Genomic DNA, 18,516 nt, shown 5'->3' with positions numbered 1-18,516 from the left:
GCACAAATATTTTAATACTAAAAAAAATTGCCAACATATATTTGCATTTAGACAACGCCTGCAATTAAGACACTTAAAAAATTACCCTATAGCTTTGGCTTTTTTATGTTGACATGGCTTCGAAAAAGGTGTCGATAAGGTCTGATCTTCATAAGTATTGTATCAATGGTAAAATTTCTGATTCTGTAATAGCCCTACTATAGGTGCCAAGTTTTCAGTCATCGTGTCATTCATTCATTTTATCATATACACCCTGTTTGTGCAGTCATACTTTGTAAAGATATAACAGGTAACATGTTAATAGTGGACATATTAACCACGTCTATGCTTCCTGTGTGCGTTTGTGTATTTGTGCATGGCTTGCTTGTGTTCCGGTGTACAGCAGAGGAGCTGACGGTAAATGAGAGGCCGTCACCATGCCCCCGGGGAAGTATGGGATGCAGGAGGAATGGGAGAAGGAGGGGGACCAGGAGATCATGATGGACTTCCTGCTGCCAACTGGGATCTTCCTCAAATTCCCTGTGTCACGAAATGACACCATCAAAACCATCAAAAAGGTACATCCACTCCCGAGAGAAGCTTTGATAGGGTATTTTTGATATATGATGTACCATGCTACCACACAGTGAATGTTATTTTTAATAGAATAAAACTGTATCCCTTAGAGATTGTATTGATTAATTATGGCACAGCGCTGAGGCTCTGGGGAGCACAGTTATGAAATGCTGTTGTTATTTACCATATTTACTCAGTAGGCTTTTAAACAAATTGGGTGACTTGATATTTCCCTCAGACATTAAACTAATTAAAACATTACATAATCTAAACAATGCTTTCTTGATGCCTCTTGAAGTTTTGATTCAACTGTTACAGAGCAGCAGCTTTCCTTCTTGGTACACACTGATTCAGATCTGCTGTTCAGCGTGAATGTGCTGTTACTATGCCAACAGTTCTGCCACTTCAGGGTGTTTGATTTAGCTGTTAAATAATGATACTCTTGGAAGCTGTTAAGATGATTAAGAGATTAAATGTCTTTGCGACAGGGGTAATTCACAAAGAATCTTTGAGAATGTTCAAAAACTGCCAGGGTCATTTTTTTTGCATGGCATCATTCAGTGCAGAGAAAGAAGGAAAACACATTACTGTTGTTGAAACAACACTTCTAGTTTTGACAATAATAATGAAATCATTATTTCTTTAAAGAGTGGCTTTATCAAACTAAGCTGTCAGTCTCATGTGTTTCTGTTGTTCCTTGTCTCAGACGGTTTGGAAAAATGCCAGAAGTGAGGCCTTGTTCGGTGCACTTCGGGACCCCGATGCATACGTCTTCACCTGCATCAACCAGACAGCAGAGAGGGAAGAGCTGGAGGAGGAATCGAGGCGCATAAGTGACGTGCGGCCTTTCATGTGTGTTCTAAGGCTGGTGGCCAGGGAGGGGGACAGAGTGGAGAAACTCACCAACACCCAAATCAGCTTGTTAATTGGCAAAGGTCAGCAAAATTCTTCTTGAATATTTGCCCCTGACTTCATCAGAGGTAAAGCTGAGCTATGGAGGGTTTTGTTTGTTGGTGCTATTAGTGAAGGGTATTATCTGCCATTAAAAAAAAAACTGTTTACATCTACTTAATGTGAGAAGAATAGGTGGCATTTGGAAAAAATAAAAATTGACACTCAATAAATTGTCCAGAACTCGCCTTAATCCAAACTAAAACCACTAAGATGTGCTTTTTACCTCTACGTTTGCACCAGTTAATTTGAAGGTTGTAAATCTGCATCATAATGATGTAAAAGTAAGGCCACTATATCAAGGCTTCCATCTCAAAGTTCATATTGTACATATGCATATGCTGAGTGAGAAAGCCTTACTTGTTCAGGTAAAATGACTCTTCTTGTTTATGCATAAACTCTAATCATAAATATTACTGCAAATGCTCATCTAGTAATAACAATGACGTTGCAAAGAATTATGCAACTCTAAGCATAAAAGTGTTTCTTTAATTTCATTTTTCCTCAGATGTAGAGCTGCTCTGCTCCACTGAATACTTTCCCAAAGTGATGCTAACAAGTAATTTATTCACACATTAAATCAAAGTAAGACGTAATATCAAACTAATTCTCATTCAGTCTGAAATTCATTCATTTCTCTCTGTAGTACGAAGCAACCAACACTAAGTGTTCAATCCACCCAGAAATGGGATAAGTCATAATCATTTTCATGTAACATGAAAGCCTCACAGCAGTGTTTTATGTTCAGTTACATGTGTGATGTTTCAAGAAGTGTTTTCACTGTTGGCCGCCAGTGGTTGGAGACGCTTAAATTTTTAGTCTTGTGCACTGGATATTATGTGTTCATACTCAGATTGGACTGATGTTGAGCAATAAGAGACTTAAGACCAAATTTTATGTTGTCATTTTATCCATGATTTTGGCTCTTTAGAATCAGATATTCCATTTTTAGCTTTGTATGACCAGGGGTTGAAAGTAACTTACATTTACTCAAATTACAGTTAACAATTAGCATTTTGTGCACTTCACTTTTGACTACTTTTAAAAATCACTACTTTTACTTTTGCCTTGGTATCTTTGGGGGGAAGTATTAAACTTCATTACATTTTAAAAAGCAGCAAACATATGACTGAAAAAAATAAACACTTAAAGCCAAAACAAAGAGGGCCAAGTTTACTGCCAACAGCTAGAAAATGGCTAGTTGTTAAACCTTCACAATATATGACAGCCAGTGGCACATAGCAAGAGAATGTTCTCACATTTAACGCCAAAACAACTGTTGCATTTTACTTAAGATTAAATCACATCTTATAATAACCAACCTTATTGGAGATTCAGATTCCCTTGTAGTTATTGCCAATTAAGGAAAGAGCCTATTTCACTGTGAAAGCCCCTTGAGTATCAAAATTAGCTACACAGTACTCAGTACTTTGAGAAAACTTTAAATGGCTCTTTACTTTTGCTTGAGTGGATTTTTAGACCAGTGTTTTCACTTCTAATTAGGCAGATTTTAACCAAAGTAACTTCCACCTCTGTTTATGACCAAATATAAATGTTAAGAATATTTTTGGGGTGTTTTGCCTTTTTGAAAAGAAAGCTTGAGAAAGCCAGAAAATAATGCATCAGGGTTGGAAATCAAGCCTACGGCCAGTGTGTTGAGGACTCTTGCCTCTGTATATGGACACCACTTCTCTTTTCTACTATTTACCATTTTTTGCCGCCTTTTACCCTTTTTTGCCCTTTTTCCCCTATATGTTGCCTTTTTTATCAAGTTTAGTCATGTCTTTTAGCCACATTTAACCCAATTTGATGCTTTTACCCTATTTTGACACTTTAACATATTTTTCAAATGTCACCCATTTTTGACATTACATTTGCTATTTTAACAAATTCTTGCCACTTTTTGTCAATTTTTGCCTCATTTTTTGCTTCTTGTCCCCCATTTTTGTCCCTTCTCTTTGCTCTTTGCGACTTTAACCATTTTTTGCCTCTTTTCAGCTTTTTTGTCTTTTCTTTTGCAACTTTTAAACCACTTTTGCCACCTCCTTTAGCCACTATAATCCCAATTTAGTGCCTTTTGCCCTATTTTGCCAGTTTTAACCTGTTGTTTGCCACTTGTTGCCCATTTTTGACACTCTTATTTGGTACTCTAACCTATTTTCGTAGCTATTTTGTAGCATTTTGTCTCTTAAAAAAAATTTCAATTATTTTCTTTTCAAGTTGTTTCAATTTCTTGATGCTTTTGCACTTCATGGCTTAGTGATGAAGTCTTACATTGCTTTCTTAATCATTTATATCAGTGTGTCTATCCACATTGTTAATATTATCAATTAAAAGGTAATTCTGTTTTAAGAAAAGGGGTTTGCATTTTGAAAATGTCTATATTGTACTACAGAATAAATAAATAAAATTTTTTTTTTTGTTTCTTGATAGGAGTGTTTATTATTCAAGTTAGATTAAAATTTGATTATCACAGCTTAACTCTACAATGGCTAATGATTTAACAGACCTCAGTGGGTCCTTTATACCCTCTTATGGGTGGCCTTGTTACCAGCGGTTCTAAATCGACAGCCATTGGTTGTTGTGTAAAACAGCAGTCAGGTAGCAGGTGTCTTAATTTGACTAAAGTAAAAGCACTGCCTTACTTGTAAGTTTCCTTTGAGTCAGTCAGAAAAGTGCAGTTTTTACTACTGGTAAAAACTCCTGGCTCAAACCCATAAATGTTTTTGCACTGAGATCTTTCATGATGAGCAAACTCCATGTCTGCTTGTATTTCAATATGACTTTTCAGGTCTGCATGAGTTTGAAACCCAGAAAAACCATGAGGTGAATGAGTTTCGGACTAAGATGCGTACAGTTTGCGAAGAGAAGGCTCAGGAGCGGCAGATGTTGCCATGGCAGCAGTGGATGGAGTACAGCTTCCCCTGTGACTTGGAGCCGTGCTGTTCTCCACCGACGAGTGCCAAGTCAAAAAACAAGATTTTCATCAATGTCAAGTTTGAGGCTTGTGATGTGAGTTGACCTGCTGTAGTAGTTTTTGTGAGTCATATATTAGGAGGCTAATAGGACACTTAAATCTGCTGTTATGCTATGACTGAGTAAAAGGAGGGTGACCTACAAAAAGTGAAACAGCTTTGATTGGAAAAACTGTGGTTCCACTCTGTGTTGACAGGTTTTGGAGGATGATTTTAAGTAAACATGAACAGCTCTGGAAATCCCCCTCCCACACCTTAATCACCAGAAACTTTCATTTTGACATGTTGTCTCATCACAGGAAAGCTTCATGGTACAACAGGATCCTCAGGACCTTCCGTTGGCTCTGATGAAGAGCGCCTTGAAGAAGAAGGCCACCGTGTTTCGCTCGGTGCGACAGGAGCCAGAGGACTACACCCTACAGGTCAATGGGAGATGGGAGTTCATCTATGGGAAACATCCTCTGTGCCAGTTCAAAGTGAGTGATATCAACAACTGGGCACTGAGGGGAACGTTTAAAATGTGCTGCATGTTTTATTGTTCTTTACATACATTCATTGCCTATTTTTTATTTTTGTTTGTCCTTTCAACTGCTTCAATTTAAGATGAAAATATGGCAGCAGTTAGAAATTTAATTATTCAAAACATAAACTCAAACAAACTAAGGTTGCATGACATTGTAAAGTATAAAAAAAGATGCAGCTTTCCACAACAGTTTCTTAATTTGAACATTAGCTGTGTTTTTGAAGCTAATGCTGCTCTGCCTTATATTCAATAGTGTTGTTTTGCAGGCAAATGAACTTTTTTCCAAGACTGATTTTTAAATACATTGTAATCAAGTGGGCGGTTGACCTCAATATTCTATTTTGCTGTAATCATTTTGTCATTTTCCTCCAAAGTTTACTATAATGACAGCATCCAAACATGATGCTTCATCGTTATGATGGTGTGTTTTGCAGATGTTTGCCGTTTTGCTTCCGCCAAGTGGTAATTAATAGGATTCGAAATTATTAAAAAAAAGTCTAGTCTCATCAAACCACCAGTGGATTTCAGAGGCTCCCACACCAAATGTGACTTTTCCCAGTGATTTCTCTGTTTTGCCATCAATCTGTGAGTCACAAAGCAGTTGATGAGTTGCTCTTGTCTTCCTGGTGTCCTCCCTCATTATTAGCCTCTTATGTTTATGCTCTGGTTTTGAGGGTACTGATCAGGTTGGTTTTGTTTGGATTGACCCAAGTTAGGTAAATTTGAATAGAATGTCCATTTAACCCTAAAACACATAATGTTTTTTTAAGGTAGCAAACCTTTCTATGTTGAAATCCATGTTATGTATGAGATCTCTCATAAATGCACTCCCTGTTGTATTAGAGCAAGAGTGTGTTTGCTTATGCATGTGTTTATGTATTTGATATTACATGCACTGAAGCGTGCCTGGAGGAGAGTTTTGAAACAAAGAGAAACAAAAGCTTTCCCTCTCCCAGCCATCTGTCTCATTGAAAACATTTTTAGATGCATCAGTAAATGCACTGATGTTAAACTGCAGGGAATCGCCCCGATTCATGACATGTTCTTTGCTGAATTGTTCACACCTGTGTTCTTAGGTTGATGAATGCCAGGTGCTTGTACGCTCAGTTAGCATAGCTGAAACCATTTTTATGCCCATAACAGGACATGTATGGGCTGTGTGCAGACACAGAAGGAGAAACAAGATGCCAGAAACTTCCAAGTTAAAATTAATCATGAAAACAATAGCAAAACTTTGATAGTCCTGAAGTGGATGTAGTCCTACTCCAAATAACTCCAAGAGAGGAAGATTCAATTAAATCTTTAGCATTTAAATTATTAAATACATGCTACAAACACTTTAATTGGATGAAATCACTGGCTCAGATGGGACTTTCATCAGAAATGGCATTCATCATGCTATAATAAGAAAATAATGCATTCAAGCTGTGTTTGAGGAAAAAACTAGTTAAATGTGTGTGTTCAGCCTGGGCAGTACTGTTTTTTTTTCACAGTGAGTACTATTTGATTATACTAAAACCAGACAATTTAAATAGTCAAACAACATTAAATCAGGCATCTACAAAGTCATTTTAATTTTCTTTTCTAATATTAGTCTCTGAGGACACTCTTAAATTCTTAAACTTGGCGACTGAGCAGCATAGTAGAATGTTTAAAGGAACGTCACCAGTTAATCCAGTACCACTTAAACTGTGACATCGGTTATATTCATTAGACAAAATAAATAATAAAAAGGTTACATGAGTTTAAACTTCCTGCTGTTTTTTGTTACTTTTGAGTCTTGAAACAATAACATGTAATCAAGTATTTTAGGATGATCTAAAACATTTAATTGTTTAATTTCTATGATTTTAGTTATTTAAATGACCTGTCACAGCCCACCTACAGGACCCCTGGGATTTTCTGAGTCCCGACATTAACTTGAACGCATAACATGATCAAATACAGTATGTTTAAATTAATACTTGACATATAAAGGTCAAGTATTCGTACATATTCATTCGTTATATAACAGTGTTGAATTGACAACAGTTCTGTAAAATTGAGTGCCAACGAGTGCAAAATTAAACACTTTATCCTCTCATATCAGCACTTAAATGTTTGTAAGAGTGCTCTGCAGTTTTCTTAGATTTTGTTCCTAGCTAATATATCAGATATGAAACTGCGCAGGAGGGTCTCAAAAACGAATCTCTTCTTCAGAGCAGTTGGTGAATTAGGCCCATTGTGTGCAGCCCGTGTGTGTGGAATGAGCTGAGTCATTTTATGCCTATCTTTCTCTAAATATGCCTATGTGTCCTCTAAATATCAGAAGTGTGCTGTGCTACAGTCTTTAGACTTTAGAGCAGTTTTTTTCTCAAGATGCAAACATGCCAGCTTTGCATCGGGTGGCCAATGAGGGGATGCAATATTATCGCCACGATATCAGCCTATACCAGCTGTTGCATGTATATAAGTGCATGTGTAAGTTTGTGAAGTTTTATGCAAGATCAACACACCTTCACCAGCTGAAGTCTTTTATTTGTTCATCCTCGTCCCTCAAAAAGTAGAAGTGTTTTTTTAATGACAGATGTTTGTTTCTTTGTTCATTCTTAACCTTTAAAGTGGTCTAAGGACTGACGTTTTAGGTCTGGACTACAAATATTAGTATTGACCTCAGTATTGACTGAAATGAGTTTGTAACTATTGCTTTATGGATACCTGCAAAAGTTCAATACCATGCATCCCTAGACCTAATAGGGACACGAGTTCATTAACTATTTAAACATGAGTGCTGGGGTTAGAAGTGACAACTGCTGCAGGTGGAAAATAGGAAAGACACCTGCACTGCATGCTAAGACCAGGTGTTAAATAGGGCTCTTAAACCTGTGCTTAATTTAACAGCACTGTTCATCTTAAAGATTCCTTTTCTATATGTCCATGATAATGTGTGGAGATACAAATGATAGAGCATAACAACAATGCCACTATTAAATGCTCAGGAACAGTTATTTCTCAGTGTTCAGGAATGATTTTCTTCTCTATGTTTTTCTGCTTCCTTCTGCACACAATCGCTAAAATGACTGTCATATCAGAATTGGGTTGAGTCAAGGCCTTGGTGACAGGAGACCCCACTGTTGATTGTGAAACTCCAGCTACCTGCAGGGTGACTCATATCAGTGTAGCAGCCCTGCAGAAAGGAACTGAACCCATCCACACATAATGAGATTTCAGCTGCATTAACCTACAGCAAATGAACAGCCTGCACGAGTTAACCAGAGCTATCAGAACACAGGGAAATATCTGTGGGTTAACTGACTGATGCCTCTACCAGTATAACACCCTCTTTCTTGTCTGTGTGTCCATCTTTCCTCCCAGTATATTTTCTGGTGTTTAAGAAATGGCACAAACCCTCTTCTAACGATGGTGCACCACTCCACTATCAGTAAATATCAGGAGGACGAAGGCAGAATGTGCAGCCAAGTATTCAAAAGTCGCTCATCGTCCAGACCTCCTCCTCTGCCCCTGAAGAAGGTGAGTTTAGTGAACAGCTTTTGTGTCTCATTAACAGAAGAGCACATTTTTTTCTCAGTAATTCCACATTAAGCACACAGTGGACTTTGACACTTTGGAAACATGTGGTCCAAAACAATGTTGATAATTTACACTTGACACCATTTCTTGCATTAATTGAAGTTGAGAGAGAGCACAGGATTGTCAGGGTTGTTGTGATACCAGAAATTTTAATGATACAAGTAAAAATCAGTATCACCACCTGCTTGCACAAGATATATAGGAGAATTTTTGTTTTTTATTGCAAGCAGACTTCTGCACACTGTTTTTCCTTCACAAATATGTTAGTAACTTTACAATATTGAGCTGTTTAAAGCATATTGGTGCAGTTTAGACAGTGCTCTCTCTCTGATCTGATCTTTAGCTTAGGGGCATGTTAATGCTAACATTCTTGGGCTGTCAATAGATTAAAATTTTTAATTGTGATTAATCGCAGAAATTTCATAGTTAACTCAAGATTATCACAAATTAATCACACTTTTTTTAATCAGTTCTAAATGTACTATACAGGACTATTTCTTAAATTTAAAATACCCTTATCAATACAAGTAGACAATTTCTTTATGCGAATGTTTGTTCATGTCAGCAACCCCAAACAACAACAAATAATGTCCTAAACATTCTTTAGACTAAGCTCAAAGATACTGAACACTCCAAAAATATGCTGAGAGCATAACATGGTAAACTCAAGCCTAACAAGGACAACAGATGGAAATACTGACCTGAATATAACATTACTGAATAATACCACAATGTAATGTCCAACTTTAGACTTCTAGAAGTTTACTCCTCTGTTGTTCTCAGCAGCGTAACACAGAACAGCAGATCTCATCATCACACATGGACATAAAGAACATGGTCAGTTAAGTTTAAATCACTCATAGACCATTCCTGATCCTTCACACTAAAGCAGGGAATTTCAGCCTCACATGGGGGAAAAACAGCTCATAAAGACATCCCTTTATACCAAGAGGACTCACAGCAAGATGATACAAAAAGAGTGACTAAAAACAGTTAGAGAATCACACTACAGATCACTGAGATAAGTCAAGTCTCCACTGAGACACATCTAATGGTATTTCACTGTTCTGATGTGGTCAGAGGTGAGTAAGGTGGACACATCTGCCCTACTCAAGAGAAAAAGCGAGTCATTACTTAAAAAATGTCTGCTAATATTTATCTTTTTTTTTAATTTGAAATTAAAAAATGCCCAAATGTAAAATAAATGCTGACAGTAAGAAATTACTGTCATCAGTCCAGTAGATTTACTGGAATGATGCCAATAAACACACATTTGAAGCTGCTTTTTCAAATCTCATGAACACACAAAGTTAAAGAAGTCTAAGTGGAGAATTTTTAAGGTGTAGAAAGAGGACTTAATCATCTCTTCATTCTTCAGAGCAAAGAAGAGCTACAGATTTAATCTCAAACCATTTTTTTCTTCATAAATAAAGGGGACCCACAGTCTAGTAATGCTTTTTAGCTTATGTTATGATACTCTACAGAGCTCATTTACTGCTTCACTCTCAGGCTCACCTGTAACACATCAGCCTCTCCTGCTCTTTCCCCTCCTTCTCCTCCATGAGTTAGTTACATATTCACCAGCATCAGACCCTCTCCTATAGAGACTGCAGAGTCTTTTAAAATTTTGCGGCATCTTGATTGACTATTTTTTAAATTTGGTGTTTATTTACAGTCCCAGCTGATCATTTTAGCACGTAAGATTCTTTTTCTCTGAATATTGTGGGGATGGGAAAGGGGGTAAACGGACCTTTAGGAGAGGTGGTCGGACCAGTCAACAGTCAATATAAAGGGGCAACACCACTATGGAGCCGGTACATAACGGAAATGAATAAATCATACCGGCCCAAAAGTGCGTCAACCCACTGCGAAATGCCCGGTATGCCGGATAGTGAGTCCATCACTGCAAACAGAGTTGTCTGAGTGTCTCCTTTGTAAACAATCCAGCATGGCTAAGGGGCAGCTTTCTGCATGGCAGTGTGCTCAGCCAGTGAGTGGTGCGGGTTATTTAAGACTCTACGAACTCCTGGTAACCCAGTTCATGTTGATAGGAAAAGCAAATAACTTCAGTCTTATGTGGCATGATCTGAAAGCTGAACCTGCCATTCAAAAGTCTCTGTCCATTATCCATTTCTGCTCGCTTGCACTGCATCACGACAGCGCTGCTTCCTGATTGGCAAACTATGGGATGGGTCGAGGGTCACACGGAACGTGCGTTCATTAATTGTGTAACAAAAAAATAAGTGGCATTAAAAGTAATTTGAGTTAACATGGTATCAACACATTAACTTTGACAGCCCTATTACATTCATTAATGTAATGGAGATTAGGTTCCTATCAAAACAGGTGCGATCGATTAACATGACAATCTTATACACACATGGACACATGGGTTGTCACTTTTTCTGTATAAAGTTTGTTTCCCCTTTTTTGATATATTTTGAAAGAGTCCATTGCTATGTGTCTGTATTTTGCCAAACATGTTGCCTCACAGGAGGTTTGAGCAACAGTTCAAGTTCACCTTCTACCTTACAAAATATAGTGAACTCTGTTTCAATATAAAAATTAGATGCATAAAAAATCGGTCATCTCTTCTGACTTCTTTCTGCAGCAGAACACCTCGTCGCTATGGTCCATCAATGAGCCTTTCTACATTCACCTGGTGCAGGGCAGCCGAGTCAATGCAGACGAAGGAATGAAGGTTGGTGTGGTTTTGCGTTGGTTTTTCTCTCTCTTTGCCGCTCAATGAAGTGTGGCGTTTACTTGTTTACCAATATCTCAATTTCAGTTGTAGGAGCAGCCGGGCCTGACATGTAAATGACAGCAGGGTCACATGGTCCAAACCACACATTTCCCATAATTCATCAAGGCGGTTGGTTAAAACTTCAAAACAGGAAGTGGGGAGGGCCTATCTGATTTTTACGTCTCATCTGAGGCCTAGTTTCTAAGAAAGGAGGCAGACTTCATGCTGCTGCTGCCTTTCTCGCTTTCAATGCACTTCTTTTTTGGTCTGCGCTGTTTGCATTCTGTTACTATTACCAACAGGCTCTCACCTAACAGTTGAAATTGAGATGTTTTACTGTAGATAGCAGCCAAAGCATGTAGTAAAATATTGAAAAGTACTGGACACTGATAATCAGGGTATATGCTAAGGGAGTCACAAGAAATCTGAATTTAATGTGCCAAAATGAACACACATGTTAAAACTGTTACTGTGTATATGTGATTGTGTATATGTATATTGTGTATATGCAATGATTAAGTGTGGGTGCACTTGTGGTCGTTGCCTTAGAGCATATCATGACTAATGACTAATTTGTCCTGTCACATAATTATCAGTTATATCTACATTTGGCAAGCTAAAGTTTAAAACAAACCCCACAGAAAAACAGCAAACTATTTACAGTGATTTCAGAAAGTATTCAGAGCCCCTTCATTTTTTTTTATTTTCTTGTGTTGTAGCCTGATGCTACACAAAAAAACAACATTTTATGCTCAATCTACACTCAGTGCCACACCCTGACAAAGTGAAAACAGAATATTTGATTTTTTTTTCCAAATTTATTAAAATAAAAAACTGAAATATCACATTGACATAAGTATTCAGACCCTTAACAAAAACACTTAAAAAGCACTCAGGTTTCTTCCGTTTCCCCATGTATTGAACTGAGGAGAGGCTTCTACCCTTTCTGCAATAAAGCTCAGATTGTTGGAGGGCTGCAGTGATGGTTGTCCTTCTGGAACTTTGAGCCATCTCCACACAATAGCTCAGTCAGAGTAAACATCAGGTTCTTGTTCATTGTGCTCTTGAGGACTTTCAGGGCAGCAGGTTTTTTTTGTAGCCTTCCCCAGATCTGTGCCTTGCAAAAATCCTGTCTTTAAGCTCTGCAGACAGTTCCTTTGACCTTGTGGCTTGGTTTTTGCTCTGATATGCATTGCCAGCTGTGAGGCCTTCTACAGAGAGGTTTATGCCTTTTGAAATCATGTCCATTCAGTTTAGTTTACTACAGATGGACTCCAATCAAGGTATAGAAACATTTCACCACAGACCTGGAGAATTGGGTGGAACCTGAGCTAAATTTCTAAATTCTGTTTTCACTTTGTCATTATGGGGTACTGAGTGTAGATTTATGAAAATAATTTTTTTGTTTGACTGTAGCATCAGGCAGCAACACAAGAAAATTGAATAAAGTGAAGGGGGTCTGAATACTTTCTGTTGTATATGTTAAATACAGAATTAGACTAACTTGATTTGCCAAAAGGCAATGAGTCTATGATATGAATATATTTCCTCAGTGGAATCTGCATAGCATTAAAACAGAGGGCACAGATGGCCAAGAGGTTTATGGCGCATCCCATGTACGCTGGTGGCCTGAGTTCAATTCCATCCTGTGGCTCCTTTCCCGCATGTCTCTCAACCCACTCTCTCATCCCTGTTTCCTCCTCTATAAAAATGTTGTAAAAAGCCCAAAAATAGATCTTAGATAAACAGAGAGCTACATTCTCAAAGTGATGAATGTATTAACCCTTTGACTCATTGCCTAATTGACACAGGAAACTCTGAATCATCTTGTGAAGTCTGTAAATTTTCCACAAATAATCTTCACAGGTGTTAAAGCCTTCAGCTTCCAAACCACATGTCATGAGCCATCTAATCACTTGTGTGTACCTCTGTGTTTTCCTTACAGCTTGTGGTGCAGGCCGGTCTGTTTCATGGCAGCGAGCTGCTCTGTAAAGTGGTGACGAGCTCAGAGGTCACCGTGTCCTCTGAGCCGCTCTGGGACCAAAAGCTGGAGTTTGACATTAATGTGGCTGACCTGCCTCGCATGAGCCGCCTGTGCTTTGCACTCTACGCTGTCATTGAAAAAGCCAAGAAGCCCCGCGGCACCAAAAAGAAGAACAAGAAAGCAGTGAGTCCATCATCATGTTTTTCAAGCCACAGTGTCAAACTTGTTATTTAGAAGGCAAGTGTCTAGGTGGGTGGGAAGTTGTTAGCAAGCACAACAGATCTGTTTCCTCTGTAGTGTGTAGTGAGCGTAGTATATGCCGTGTGGGTGTGTTTTGCTGCTGCGTCTGGTTGTGCAAGTGTGTTCAGTGGCAAGGCTGCGGTCAGAATTTCATCCGCTTCAGCTCTTTTATCTGCGCATCACCCTGAGGAAGGAAGGACATGGCAAACATTTTCAAGGAATTCCAAATTCATCTACATAGTTGCCTTACACATTTTAAGAATTCACAACCACATAGTAATATACCTTTCAAATAGCTATTTTCTTACAAGATCTGTACTATGGACACTTAAAATAGAGACTGTTGTCTGCTACTGATATTGTTCTTTGTACAGTGTTCCCTAAAACACAAAAAAAATGTGCCATTGTTATTTCGATATTGATGCTGCCAGTGAAAAGTTGCAGTTTTTTTTTCAATCCTACTAGCTTTAGACAAACTGTGCAGACATACAGTTAAATACATGGACATTGAATTATATATTTATGACAGTATAAATGATTACTGACTAGATTAGTAGATTTATATGTGTGCAACAACTCATGCATGAGCTAACTGAGTAAAAAATATGAAACATTTTACTGTTCCAGTGTCTCAAATATGAGGATTTGCAGATTTCTCTGTTTTATATCATAAAATGAATCCTTTTGGAACTGCTAGACATTTAATTCAAAAGGAAGAAAAACAGTGCAGTCTTGATTTTCTAATTATTTCTTCAAACTATGGAATGTTAGTAACATGCATAACATTACAAGTTTAACAATACTTTCACTATTCACATATTCTTTTAAAAAATCCTGTCATGTACACAGAAGTACAGCAGCAGGAGAACTATGCACTGAAAATAGCCTTGCACACCCACTCACTGTACAATAACTAGTACAGTAAACAACATCATGGTTCCCCTTTATGCTGCTACCTTCTTGTTTTGAAGCATTGCAGCAGTTGTGGGCTAGCACATTTTCGAGGTATGTCCAAACTTGTCACCCAGGTGGGTTTCTGGGCATCAGGGCTGCTTCTGCTTTCTGATCAACTTCTCTCTTCTTTTGCCTGGAAGAGAAGTCCTGCAGACAGACGAGAGGAAGGCTTAAGGAAGTTGAGCTATTCTAGCTGCTCTTGTTTGTGTGTATCGTCTCCTTTTATAGCCATGTGCATTCAGTGTAAATATGTTGGTTTTGTGTTTAACATACTGAGCCACTGACTGGATGTTATTTTCACTTCTGCTGCATGCAGGTTAACCTCATGCTTACTACTTTTGTTATGTAACCATGAGTTTGACAGTGCCTTGGGTCTCACATACATTTATTTTTTTAAATTTTTTGTGGTGCAATCATTGTCAATTATGTTGTATTACAGAGTAAATGCTGCCATAAAGCACTAAACTCCACTCATGAAAAATCTTAAGTCAGATAAAGTTAATAAATATATTAAAACATAGGACATTTAATTTTCAACCGTATTTTCAACCAATTGATATTCATTTTTATATCCAAAGAAACTTGTATATATCTTTTGGTTGCACAAAAGATAATCAGATTTTTTTTTTCTGTGGAAGGAACAGATCTTATACATAACCTGAAGATTGGAATTGGATAGTGAATTAGGGTGGGAAATCAGGAGAGAGAGAGAGGAATACCATGCAGGAGATCAGCTACAGGCCAGATTTGAATCTGCTTGGAGGACTATAGTCTCTGCATGTATGATACAACGTAACTACTAGGCCATGGGTGCTCCATTAACATACATTTTTCCAATCATTTTGGTCATGATTTTCCAACAGATTAAGCCCTCATGATCTGTAATGATTAATCAGCACGTACTGCTTTTATCTTTATATGGTGGTGTGGCTGTTCTGGGGTCCCCCCTGCTCTTCCACGAGCCTACGTGGAAAGCATCAAGTAGGAACAGCCCACGTTCCTGCTCTTCCTGTGCATTCAAGGAAAGCCTGAGGCGGGGAGAGAAGCAGCAAAAACCCAGAGTAGAGCAGGCATCAGTGACATCAGAATGACGTTGATTAAGTCAAAAGCAAAATAAGGAGGAGCTGGGGTGGAGGAGGGTTGCATGAAGAGGCTTGCAGAAGAAGAAGCAAAGAGAATCCAGGCTAGAGCAGTTTAGATAAGGCAGCCCGAGTAAGAGATAAGCCAATGGCATGCTTAGAAGCAAATCAGCTGTCAGCTAATGTGGGCTTGTGTTAGATGGTTGTTCAACTCTTCAAGAGAATGTAATCCAAATTTCTCATAAAGAACACAAATATGAGTGCAATTTCTATTCCCAGTTATAACAGCAGCTAAATGACCAGATTTGTTTGTTAGTACTGATCATTTTTTAATGCACTACTAAGTATCAAGCATACTTTCACTTTGCATCCTTTTTGCTTTCTTTTGCCAGATTTCACAGCTCACATAGTCTCCATAAAGCATTTCAGCAGACCTAATCCTCTCTGTCCTTCTATTCAGGATTGTCCTATAGCCTGGGTGAACACCATGGTCTTTGACTATAAGGACCAGCTGAAGACTGGGGAGGTCCTCTTGTCCACATGGCCATCTGTTCCTGGTAATTTAAGCCTTACTTCTTCTTATATCTGCCATCTTTCAAACACCCATGTTAGCAGCCTCCTCTTCAACACCTGACAGACCACTGTGACGGCTGGAATACAGTCATAAGGCACCATCAAAGCCCCACGTATTCACACATTATATGTCTTCTGATTCACAAGCACACTCTTTTCTTGTAAAATGTTTGTGTCAAACATGCTGCTGTAAGTTTAAGCTACGTGTTAATTTACTGAGTTGTAGCATTATTTATTTGCTCAGTTACATCAGAAGATACAGGAGAAATTAGAAGATAAAAACTAACTAAGAATGAGTTTTATAAACATATACTAGATGGCACTGTTCTTATAAGACATTATTATCACAGATGACAAAGGTGATTTGTTGAATCCGATGGGAACTGTGGAGAAGAACCCTAATGTGGACAGTGCTGCAGGGCTGCACATTCGCTTCTACAGCTTCCGCCCACATCCACTCTATTATCCTCCACTTGACAAGGTATTTATTCCCAAGAAGCTATGGTTGAATCTGTGCTGAAATTTTGATCTATATAAAAGTTAGCTGAAAAATAGATAAACTAAAAAACTCCTACCTGTTTCAGACAAGTGATGTAGAGACAAACGGGGATGCAACTTTTGCTTCTAAAGAAGAGGTAGCACATTTCCTTCTTTCCATTTCTTAAACAGCTCAGCTTCAATTTCAAAACCTGTTTCTTGCCGAATGGTTTTTAATTAAAGTATTCATCTGTCCTCTTGGTTTCTACAGTACATGAAATTAAAAGAAATCATGGATAACAGGAACTACACTGAGTTTTTCGAGGACGAGAAGGAGACTTTGTGGAAGCTTCGCGCAGAAGTCCGTGATTGTTTCCCTGAAAGTCTGTCCAAACTGCTCCTCATCACCAAGTGGAATAAGCGTGAGGATGTAGTTCAGGTATTTATTCTTATGATCTCGTATTTTTATGTCATATAAGGTCTAATATTTGCCAAACATACATTACACTCTGAAAATGTCCAAAATGAAGTTCTCACGTCACATAAAACATAATTTTGTTTCTGTTCATAAATTTACCTCTTTAGATGATGGAAATGCAGTGTTTCATGTATTTGTGGTAGTTTCTTTTTGTCTGCTGACCACTAGCAATTTATGTTATACTGATCTCTCAGCACCACTTTGGCTGTTGCTTTAAATGTTTTTGTAAATGGAGCAGTTAAAGTTAAATGTCTAAGATTATACAGTAATGCTGTGGTGTTGTCAGCAAAATACCAAGGCAAGCATGCTATTAAATGCTAACTAGCATGGTAAATGTTTATCAGATGTTTTTTTGGTGTGTATTATAATGAAAATCTTTTCCATAGCATGTTGGGCTTCAATCATTTGGCTATTTTAGAGTAGCTTCTTCTTTGGTAGGTACTTAAATATAATTCAGATTGTTGGGCAAAACAAAAAAGTGACTTTTTAATCCAGTAGTTGCAGAAACCTTACATTTAGGTTTGAACAGACAGACCTTTAATGAATGTAGAGCTAGGAGACAAACGCAAAAGCTATAGCAGTTTTTTAAAATGTTTTTTATGTTATTTTTTTACAGCGTATACCACATACCCCATATTCACAATTATACATAAATTTCTAACATTAATGCAACGGGTAAACAAATCCATAACAATGTTTACATTCTTGCACAAGGAGAACAAGCAAAAACAACAACCACAAACAAATAGCAAATCAAGCAAAACAAAAGAAGAAGAAAACAAACACCCAAAAAACAAACAAACAAAAAAAAAACAGAAAAAGAAAACATTGCATTCACACTCATCTTGGCAGTTCATAATTTGTATTTTTTATGTTTTTATTATTTATTTTTACGTTCATTATGTACAGGCTTGAAGTACACTTTTATATATTGATATAAATATATATGAATATATATTTATACCATCAACCTGCCAGGGACTACAGATGAAAATCAACATATGGCTACAATCTGGCACATTTACATGTCCATATTCATTAATATGCACTGTCACCTACAATAAATAAATAAGTTAGTTGTAGTTGTCGGTGCTTGAACAAAACAGGGTTCTCTTTCATGCCACAGGGGCTCTCGGAAAAGGACCTGAGATATATAAAATATGATTCAATGGACTCCTTATCACAGGCAAATCCAATGTCAAACCTCACTTGAACTGCAGCATTACCACAGCAAAAAACATAAAATATTGTTACATTTTTACAGTCAAGTTGAAAAGCTTCAAATTACCCACAATGCACAATGACCAACCCAATGAAATCTGTAAGTAGTAGAGAAGCGACTTCTGTATCACAGTGAAAAATGACAGTTAAGCTGTTTTCAAAGTATGAAAACAGCTTAACTGATTCATTTTCT

At 37.7% G+C, this 18,516-nt stretch overlaps 1 protein-coding gene across 1 annotated transcript in view; it reads left to right on the top strand.

Annotated features, from left to right (window-relative positions):
• Positions 1-18,516, top strand: part of pik3cd (phosphatidylinositol-4,5-bisphosphate 3-kinase, catalytic subunit delta) — a 30,164-nt gene that overhangs the window by 1,071 nt on the left and 10,577 nt on the right. Inside the window, exons 2-12 of the mRNA XM_041799778.1 lie at positions 383-557; positions 1,262-1,490; positions 4,298-4,518; positions 4,781-4,957; positions 8,359-8,514; positions 11,186-11,275; positions 13,263-13,484; positions 16,035-16,131; positions 16,498-16,628; positions 16,732-16,782; positions 16,896-17,063. Of these exons, the coding sequence (XP_041655712.1) occupies positions 417-557; positions 1,262-1,490; positions 4,298-4,518; positions 4,781-4,957; positions 8,359-8,514; positions 11,186-11,275; positions 13,263-13,484; positions 16,035-16,131; positions 16,498-16,628; positions 16,732-16,782; positions 16,896-17,063 (1,683 nt within the window). The 5' untranslated portion in view covers positions 383-416. The remainder of the gene's footprint in view (positions 1-382; positions 558-1,261; positions 1,491-4,297; positions 4,519-4,780; positions 4,958-8,358; positions 8,515-11,185; positions 11,276-13,262; positions 13,485-16,034; positions 16,132-16,497; positions 16,629-16,731; positions 16,783-16,895; positions 17,064-18,516) is intronic.

The sequence above is a fragment of the Cheilinus undulatus genome, linkage group 11 (genome assembly GCF_018320785.1).
Source record: "Cheilinus undulatus linkage group 11, ASM1832078v1, whole genome shotgun sequence".
Taxonomy (NCBI): domain Eukaryota; kingdom Metazoa; phylum Chordata; class Actinopteri; order Labriformes; family Labridae; genus Cheilinus; species Cheilinus undulatus.
Note: the sequence above shows the minus strand (reverse complement) of the source record. Positions and strands in the feature narration are given on the sequence as shown.